The sequence below is a fragment of the Rhincodon typus genome, chromosome 23 (assembly GCF_021869965.1).
Source record: "Rhincodon typus isolate 14 chromosome 23, sRhiTyp1.1, whole genome shotgun sequence".
Taxonomy (NCBI): Eukaryota; Metazoa; Chordata; class Chondrichthyes; order Orectolobiformes; family Rhincodontidae; genus Rhincodon; species Rhincodon typus.
In genome coordinates, this window is record NC_063354.1 from 9,487,378 (window position 1) to 9,497,692 (window position 10,315).

The following is a 10,315-nucleotide window of genomic DNA, read 5'->3' on the forward strand; positions in this document are numbered from 1 at the left end:
GGTGGGATATATTTTGATGATTCCACATTATAGCTGTAAGAGTTCAATGTACAATTTAACTATAGTTCATCATATATGGTTCTACGTGCTTCTTTCTGTTAGTAAAAAAGCAGGTGTGAGTACATTAAAGAACAAGATTAGTCATGTTTAAAACCATACAGAGACTTGTTCCAAAGCTAAAATGGGTTTCTTAACAATAGCCTCCAACATTTAACTTCCTTATTAGAAGTTGTTGAAAACATTGGTAAAGAACATTTGACAGAAACTCACACAGTCATCCACAGTGAGTAGGAATAAAAACAATGAAGATATCTTGAGATCTGTGTTCTATTTATGTGAGGTTTGTTGGTTAATTGACTGTACTGCTGGTTTGTAATGCAGAGTGATGCCACTGGCTGAAGTCACCATGATTGATAGATCCACCTTTTGGATCTCTCCCCTTGCCTGAGGCAAGGTGACCCTGTGATCGAACTCCCACCAGTAGTGTCTCTCTAATGACAGAACAGTGTTATGGTCTTCTGTCTCCCTCCCTCCTTGAGGCCTGTACCCATGCTTCACCCCACCCAAACTCAACATGAGTCCACAATGAAAGAGCACCCTCATGGATGCTGTAAAGAGAAACCTTTTTCAGCAATGAATTGTAGAGAGCAATTCAACACCATGTCATTAAGTGTTGTCTAAGCTTCACACCTGGGGTCAGCCAAGAGTTCAAGGACTTGTACGATTTTCATAAATGTTCTGCAAATACACCTCCTCTATTGGAAAAGTTTGCTGCTGAGGAAGAAATTTTATTATTAATAATAGTACTCAGTGAAGCACAGTTCATTATAAGTAGGTTTGTGATTAAATTAATTCAGTGAAGCATTTCAAAAAACATTAATCGCATTTCGATAAAATTCAAGTCACATCTTACAAGAGGATGTCCCACTTTCTGTACTGCTCGGTGACTGAAACTTTTGCATAAGAAAATAGAAGGACGAGTGTAGAATGCCAAATGAAGGAAGAATTAGATCCGAGCAGGGAACTAACATTGAAGGAAATTGCAAGATGTGGATGGGAAAAAGGTGGAAAATTAGAGTCAGGTTAAGTAACCCTCTGAAGGATCGGAAGTTGAGCAGGGCATTGGATAGGACTCGACCTGGCCACAAGATGTACTCGCGGTCTTTCTATTTGTTTTCTCTATCGACATCTCCAGGTGAAAAAAAAACTGGATTCAAATGAACAAGTAGTCAATGAGTCAAACCTACTGAGTAGGTCATGTTGATAAAAGTCTCAATTCTTCAGCAGGAACCTGAATCCTTGTTTAAGATTACATTAACATGTCTGTCACCCTCCTTGTTTAAATAATTAGTTGTCTGAACAAAGGAATTGGTATTTCTTTACACGGTCAATGTGCGAACAGGCTTTTAGACAGTTGCCTCGGATCTGACACCTGTTTATCTGTTGTCACTGGGGTACCAATGGGATTGACCTGGTTCACCTTTTTGTGCAATTGCCACTAACTGTGGCAAAGCTGTCTGCCCAGGCCCTGGTCCATTAGGAAGCTGCTTCCTTCCTAATCGTTAAGTGGCTGCAAGTGGCCGTAATATTTTAGCTCCTCTTGTTGGCGAGCGCACATATTCCGGAACAGTAACAGTTCCTCTTCTTCCTGTTTTTATCAGGCCTAGGCCCAATTCTACAAAAATGTTCTCACCCATGGAAATCCAAATAAGATATACCATTTATAGCCATTCATGATTTGACTGAAAAATTTAAATTCCTTTTCAATTTTAATACGTCGTAAGCAGATCTCTCCTATTTACTCAAGTCTTGGGATTTGGGGAGCGGGGGACTGAGACATATAAAGGAAAAGGTAACTATAAATCTGTGGAACTAATTGAATTGGTCCCTTTGAGATGAGTGGTGATCACATCTTGAAGTGGCCACGAGAGTTTGCCATTGAAAATGGTGTGTGTGTATCGGTGTGTGGAATGGTTCAGCTAAGGCGGTTGGTTTGCAATATAGAATGATGCCAACAATTTAGGTTCAATTCCCACACTGGCTGAGTTTACCATGAAGGACTCCCATTTTCAGCCTTGCCCCTCACCTGAGGTTAAACTCACCACCAATTGACTGTCTCTGAGAGAGCAGCCCTATGGTGATTTTACCTGTCTATGTATGTACCTCTATGTGTTTGACTGTGTGTAAGTGTCGTGTGCATTCTGTTTGTGTACTTGCGTGTATATCTATATACTGTACTGGATGACTGTGTGCCCACGTGTCTGTGTGTATATCTGTGCACTGTACTGGATGAGTGTGTACTTGTGTGTCTGTGTGTATATCTGTGCAATGTACTGGATGAGTGTGTACCTGTGTGTCTGTGTGTATATCTGTGCACTGTACTAGATGAGTCTGTACCTATGTGTCTGTATATATATATGTGCACTGTACTGGATGAGTGTGTACCTATATGTCTGTGTGTATATCTGTGCACTGTACTGGATGAGTGTGTACCTATGTGTCTGTGTGTATATCTGTGCACTGTACTGGATGAGTGTACTGTATGTCCATGTGATTGTGTGTGTATTCCGGGAAACGACCACAGTCAGCTCCGCACCAGAAGACATGTGATGACTTTGCATGGGTGCCCCGCTACCCACAGTGGCTGTTGTTATAAATATTCATGAGGAGAAGGGGAAATGACAACACATAAGTTCTCTACATTCCTGAATGATGGATAGCAGAGGAACTCAAACCATTAGTCACAGTGTTAAATCTTGGGGTGTTTTCCCCGCGGAAGCGGGAATCCTTGCTAGTAATTGGACTTGCGGGCTAGGGGTGGCTGTATATAGAGACATGAATGGAATGAAGTGATCACACACACATTCAGCCACTTTAGTATACATAATTTAAACTGTTGAACATTTGATGTTTGGATGGCTTAATGTTTTCAGACATTTATTACTAAGCCACAATGAATAGTTAACGAAATTCAATGTTTTCTATGTACACTTTCTTTTTATTGAAAGGTTGCAGCTTTTTCCAAATCAGCCCTTTATTCAATGTATCTGTTTTGTTTAGATTTGATGTCGGAATTATTTTTTTAAGCCATGACTCGAGTGATCTTCAAATCGATGCTGCTCCTTTGAGCGGGAAAGGGGAGAGGAATATCGGATAAAGTAGCAGATGAGAGCTATCTAAAAGCTATCCTCTAATGTAAGCACAACGATAGCAGAGTTTGTTGTGGACAATTTTTAAAAGCGATTACCGATAGCCCTTCAGTCTGCCGCTACCCTAGCTGGCCAGGGCTGCTAATGGAACGGTAACATCAATATGTGGGGATCTTAAAAAATGCAACAGCTTCCTCCTTAAGTATTCAACGTTGACGTAAAACTGTAATCTTGACTTAAATGTGGAAAACCTTCGAAGCCCACCGCCAAGTGAAGGCAGCCAGTGTATAAAATATTTAAACAGCTTCACTTCAAAGTGCTCCGGGGATTGCAGCGTTTGTTCCCCTGAAGACTTGCATGCAGAGCTACCCCTTATACACACACACACAAACACACACTTTCTCTTCCTGCTCACTGCGATCCAAGCAACATGAAGAGATGTTAAATGTCAGCTCGATTTGACATGGTCACAAGGCAAGAAACGAAGCAATTAAACTGGGATTCCACCCCTTCCTGACGTGGCCATGTGAGTGGGTATAAAAGGCGCCTGCGCGCTGTGCAGATCTTCAGTCAACCTGGACAGCTCCGTGGTGCTGAATCCGCTTCTGCAACTGTCTCTTCGAAACCATGTCCCGCGCAGCTTTCGGCGGGTTTTTCGCCCTCTCCTTCCTAGTGGCGAGAGCAGCGGCCCAAGATTTCGCCCAGACGCGGTTCATCTGCACCTCCATCCCTTTGGACATGGACCCCATGTGCTCTGCCCCCATGCAGAACAGTGGTCCGGTCGAGGATATCAAAGGGACTATTCTTCAGCTCCGGGAGACCATACTGCAACAGAAGGAGACGATTATGAATCAGAAGGAGACCATCAGGGAACTGACCGCTAAGCTAAGCAGATGCGAAAGTCAAAGTGTGTCTGAGCCCTCGGTGAGTGAACTGCCCGGAAAGGCATTCCGCAGTAAGCAGTCAGGAAAGGGTAGATATCCCATGGGAGATCTCTCTGTAGCTCAAGCGGATACATTAAATCAACTTGGACAAACTTTACAATCACTCAAAACACGCCTGGAGAATTTGGAGGTAAATATAAAGAGAAGTTAAACTTCTCAGTGTCGTCAAAACTAGATTAGATAAAATGTTGAGACGACACAATCGGCCATTGACACAATGACCGATTGGAATCGATTCGAGAAATCCCCGTAGTAAATAGATTCAAAAATCCAATGTTTGTCCAAGTTACAGGCAAAGGAAGTTCGAGCTGATTTTGCAAAGTGGCAGTCACCGTTCGGCCCTCGGTGAGATGTGAGGCTAGAAGTAGGACATAGTAGGCGCTGACATTCGGCCTGTCTTGCCCATGTTGTTCAGCGAGGGTCAGTGCAATACTCACCCTACAGTGTGTTCGCGTTCGGGTTCTCTTCTTCCTGACCAGCTTCTTACACCTTTGTGTGTGCCTCTGTTTCTGTTTTGTTGGTGTGCTCTCGGTAACGGCAACAGCAATACAACCGAGCCAATGTTTCCGTTCAGACAAATAGCTTGAAAGATCTTCTGCAGAACAAAATAGACCATCTAGAGAAACAAGTTCTGTCCAGAGTCAACAGCTTGGAGGAGACCAAAAACGCGGTGCGAAACGACACGACGGAAAACAGGGGCAAGATTGAGAATGCTCTGAATTCTCTCCATCAGAGGATCAGTGATTTGGAGAAAGGTGAGTTGCTCTTTAGAAAACGCTGAGCTCAAATACTACTCCGTCCCTAGTTACAACGAACGAAGTTACCCCTTGTACAGAGCAATGAAACTAAGTTTGAATTGTATGATATTTTAGAAGTAGCAGAACCCATGGGACTATCAGATTTTACGTGTTTTAGGCTGGGTTGGGGAAATGAATGGAAAATCCGGGTGGTTGGTTAGAGGACACGGCTGAGAGGCAGTTGAACATATAGGGGAAGTGGAAACATAGCAATGTATTGTACCCAATGAGTGATATCCTAACCCCGGGAATTAATATTAAATATCCATACATTCCCGCAAGTCAGTTAGAATACGGTCCAATTCGATGAAGATTAAAGCTTGGTAAAATGTAACCCATGGGTAATGGCTGTACAAAAAAATTGGCAATTAGCTGCCCCCTTCCTCCTAAACTATCCACCACCACCCCCCCCCCCCCCGTGCTGCAAATAGCCACTATATTTAGCCGGATGACTGCAGCCGGTTCCGTGGGGAAGAATGCGATGGCGGAAGCCGCGCAGCAGCCTTTCAGTGCTGGGTCTTGACTGAACCACAGGCGCATTACGGCAGTATTCTGGCACAGTAAGCAAGCTGGTTCGTAAAACTTCATCCGGATGGCCGAGAGCAGAGACCGCCTTCTCTCTCTCTGTGCTGCTGCATTATGGATTGCGCAGCGGTCTCCAATGGAATGGAATCAAAAATGTCCCAGGACGCCGCTCACATGACCGGGATTATACTGCGGGATGCATTGATGGGGATTAATCTGGAGTGGCAGTTATATAAGAATTGATGTGATTCAGCATCTGAACAGTGCACTAGAAGCACACAGCACAGCTTCTGATAGCTCGATTTTCACAACATGGTCCGTTCCAGCTCATTCCCATCAAGGCAGCCCCATCTAACCCGTGCACATTGCAGTCAATCTCTCTCTGTCTCTCTCTCTCGTTCTCTTGACCTTCTACAGGACAGAGAAATTCAAGACCGACAGATAAATTCCAGATCACATTTCCTTTGAGGACCAACTACATGTACGCCAAGGTGAAGAAAAGTTTGCCTGAAATGTACGCCATGACTGTCTGTATGTGGCTTAAGTCCAATGCTTCACCCGGAGTAGGTACCCCGTTCTCCTACGCTGTCCCGGGACAATCTAACGAGCTGGTTCTCATCGAGTGGGGGAATAATCCGATGGAGATTCTTATTAATGACAAGGTGAGTTATGACCTCAACATCCATGAGGAGAAATGCAAAAGTAACCTTATGGGAAATGGAGCAGGAATAGAAGCTACCTGCAAACTCCTCTTGAGTTAAGATAAGTGATTTCTGTTGGTTGAGGGGTTTAATTCTTCGTCAATAAATCGGAGGGACAGGGGTCGGCCATTCGGCCTCGTGTCTGTTCTGCCACTGCAAGGAATCTTGGATGGTTTGTATCAACCTATGGCCATCCTGTCTCAGAGAGATGCTCAAAATAGTCGGCCGAAGCGCTAATAGCATCCAAAAAGATGCTGGAAATCAGAAACAAAATCAGGAATTGCTGGAAGAATTCAGCAGGTCTAGCCACATCCCTAGAAAGAAGGCAGAGTCAACCTTTCAGGTCCCGTGACCCTTCTTCAGAACTGAGTTTTTCCAGCAATTTTTGTTTATCATTACAATAGAAATATTAACAGTAAATTCCAGTAAGTCTTACAGTAAGAGGTCTCTGAACGTCCCGTCTAAGAACATGTTTCAAATTAACATTATTACAAATTAAGATGACCAGATGTACGCAGATCTGGTCATCTTACATTGTAATAATGTTAATTTGAAACACGTTCTTAATTGGGACGTTATCAGAGACCTCTTATTCTAAGACTTACTGGAAATAAAGGCTCTCCTAATGAATCTTGATTCAATTAATTGTAAATATTCACTGTTGTAATGCACCTTCTATGTGAAGGGACAGGGGAATAAGGTCAATCATACTCCACCCTAATCAGTTTTTGGGGCGATTTCCAATTACAGGAAACTGTCAGCAAACATGGGAGTGCCAACAACTTTAAAATCCGCCCTTTTCTTGCAGGTGGCCAAACTTCCTTTCGTTATTAATGATGGGAAATGGCATCACATCTGTGTCACGTGGTCTACAAGAGACGGCGTTTGGGAAGCCTACCAGGACGGACTGAAAAGGGCGAATGGAGAAAACCTAGCACCGTGGCATCCCATTAAACCAGGTGGAATCATGGTTTTGGGCCAAGAACAGGTAGTTGTCCCACTTGTAAAATAACAGTATTAAAAAAAGAGCGTTATAAATGCAATAAGATATTGAATCAAAACGGTTAAAACTGAGCGATCATCCAGCTGGGTTGCTGCATTATCACCGCCGCTTGATGAAAATTATCACATCATTCCAAGGAACCATTCAAGTTGAAGGTAAACCCAACGGCACAGGGCGGTTAGCACCATCCCAATAAACAGGAGACTCGCCAATAAATTAGCTACAGTGGCAAACACGCGTCCATGTCTGTGGGCAAGGTGAACAGGAACAGTAGTGGTTTAATTCGACAGCAATGAATTCAACTCGCGAAGGCCGGAGCCTCTCGCAAGCGACTTACAGCGCCCCAAGTGTCCATAGGCGTGATTGCCTGAATCACACCTACGAACCACTTGGGTCGATGCAAGACGCCTGCAGAAATTTGAGCTAACAAGGTGTAGAGCTGGATGAACACAGCAGGCCAAGCAGCATCAGAGGAGCAGGAAAGCCGACGTTTCGGGCCTAGACCTTTCTGTGTTCATCCAGCTCTACACCTTGTTATCTCAGATTCTCCAGCATCTGCAGTTCCTACTATCTCTGCAGAAATTTGAGTCGGACACACATCAAACTGCAGAGAGAGGTGGTTTGGGGACGGGGAATGGGTGGGGGGCAAAGGTGCTTGGGTCGGTAGAGAGGTGAATAAAACCTGTCACCTGGGGATGCGAGCACTACCCTCTATCTGGTTTTAGCCTGGTCTGGGTCAGCAACTTGCTTCTTGCAAGGAATAGAGAAAGTAAAGTATACACACGCACAAAAACATGCGGAGATAACCTTCTAGTTATTGACATGGTTATTTTATCTCCTTCTGAATTAGGATACGTTAGGCGGTGGGTTTGATGCCACACAGGCCTTTGTGGGTGAGATGTCCCACTTTCACATGTGGGATAGGGTCCTAACTCCAGGAGAGGTCTACAGCCTGGCTAACTGCAGCTCCAAGACTTTGGTGGGGAATGTCATTGCATGGACTGAAGCCAATGTTGACATCTACGGTGGCGCCACCAAGTGGACATTTGAAGCGTGCCGCCAGATTAATTAATCCTCCAGTGGGACTATCTTCTACGGCTCCAAAATCAAATTTCTTTTTTCAGGAATAAAACTTACAAGAATCTTCTGCAAAAAAAAAGTTACTTAAGTTCGTAAAAAGTATTTACAATTTCTTGTCATGACAACTGGATCATGCTTCTCAGGCGTATTAACGAGGGAGCATCAAAGGGCTCTCCTCCCGACCTTCACTGACAGCCAACAGTCCTGGGAAAGCCATATGCTTTAAGTGTCTGATGGCGTGTTTACTTGATGCCAATTAGCCTGAGTGCCTTTGGCAGGTGCAAAATGCAACAAGTAGTCTTTTATCCTTTCCGTTTGCATATTCTTAAAAAAAGAATAAACACACTATTTGAGATAATTGTGTCGTGGGAACATGTCTTGTTAAAATAATATTGCTATGACTATGTGCGCTCTATTGCAAATTACACACGTACTGACGAAGGTACGGCTACAAAAATGCTGAACACATACTGGTAAACTGAAGGTGTAGAATAACGCGGGTGCTTTTTTAAAAGGTCCATTTTATCACATCACAGGCTTACGGCATGGCGATTTATCTGTGTTTATTTTGTAAATCTGTTCTGATCGACAGTTAATCCAACTGGAGACTGATTGAGAGAAAAATAATTGTAACGTTGCGCCCTCTAGTGAAAAAGGATTATTTTTTCTAAAAAAGGAAATTTTGCAAACGTACTAACATTTTTATTAAATTTGATGCCTGAATGAGGATTTTCCCCCAAATTATTTAGAAGGTATAAACTATTGTTTTTGGCCAGACACTGGCAAGTAAAATATTTATAGATGTAAATATTGTACAATATGCGGAAGTTATATGTACCATACACTTTCACATTCAAACCAAAGTTGTAAATATTCTGAATCAAGATCCCCATACCATCAGTAAATCTCATTTCTGGATAATATAATGATTAGACACTACATTAGACAACCATTTCTTTAAAAAGCGCTATGTTTTTATGTCATGAATGCTTTTTCATTTAATGCAAATGTGACATGTACTGTCAATTTTATTTTTACACAATAAAGAGACAGAAAGATCACTGGTATTGATCAGGCTCGTTTTTACTCTGTGACAAAGTAATCACCCATAAGTTTTCCTGTGCTGCAGGAATATAAGGATGCCAGGCAGATTGAACTGCCTATATTTTAGCCCAGAATGAAGAACATCTAGTTATTTTCTAACCAACCTGTTCAGAGATATTGTGATACAGATCTGAAGCAGGTGGATGCTAAATCTGGGCCTTCTGGCTCAGAGGTGGGACATTATCATGGTGTCACAAGAACCCCATGAAGTACTGCACAATCTCATGCACAACCATCTGTGATCCGCATTGTTCACACTTTAACAGGAAGCTGGAATAGTAGCCAATTGTCACGGACAATGTTAAAGTATATAATGAATTGAGACAAAGGCTCAAAGCAATGACAATCTTTATTATTCGCCATGACATTTTGAACGGGAATGACAAACCTGTTAATTTTTGCAGATTGTAAAACATTGAGTTTGGGTGAAAAAAATACTCCAAACACAAGCACTTACAATAGTTGAAAAGTGCATCGAGGGGAAGAAAACTCGACTTGTGTTTTTGATTTGACTTGATTTATTTTAGTCATGTGTACCTAAGTACAGTGAAAAGTTTTGTTGATGGCAAACCCATGGCCTCAGAACACTATTGGGAGTTAACCATTTATTATGTGTCCAAAAAGACAAGTCTTCAATGTTAACCATGGGAGTAGACAGCCATTGACCGAGAATGGTGACTCCGAGAGAATAAGTCAAACCTTTACCCATACAGGAATTAGTTTGGAAGAACTTGATATATAAAGTGTATATTGTAAATATGTACATGTATATGTGTATATGATATGTCACATCTTCACAATTAGTTTTGCTCTGACCTGTCTTAATGACTAAACTGTAGGTATAATTTGGCAGCCAAGGTTTCCAAAAACAGATCTAAAAATACACTAATTGGTTATTGATTAGAAGGTCCATGACATTCATTAATTGGTGCATGACACAGCACCTTAGTTATAGGCTGTGGTATGTTGGTAATATCCCTACCACTGAACTAGGAGGCCTAGATTCAAGTCC

At 42.5% G+C, this 10,315-nt stretch overlaps 1 protein-coding gene across 1 annotated transcript; it reads left to right on the forward strand.

Moving 5' to 3' along the window:
- The first annotated feature begins 3,732 nt into the window (after positions 1-3,732).
- nptx1l (neuronal pentraxin 1 like) lies at positions 3,733-9,183 on the forward strand. Its single transcript, XM_020529328.2, has 5 exons — positions 3,733-4,073; positions 4,638-4,848; positions 5,833-6,077; positions 6,925-7,104; positions 7,970-9,183. The coding sequence occupies exons 1-5, from the start codon at positions 3,777-3,779 to the stop codon at positions 8,189-8,191; spliced, it is 1,155 nt and encodes a 384-aa protein (XP_020384917.2). The 5' UTR covers positions 3,733-3,776; the 3' UTR covers positions 8,192-9,183.
- Positions 9,184-10,315: the final 1,132 nt, after the last annotated feature.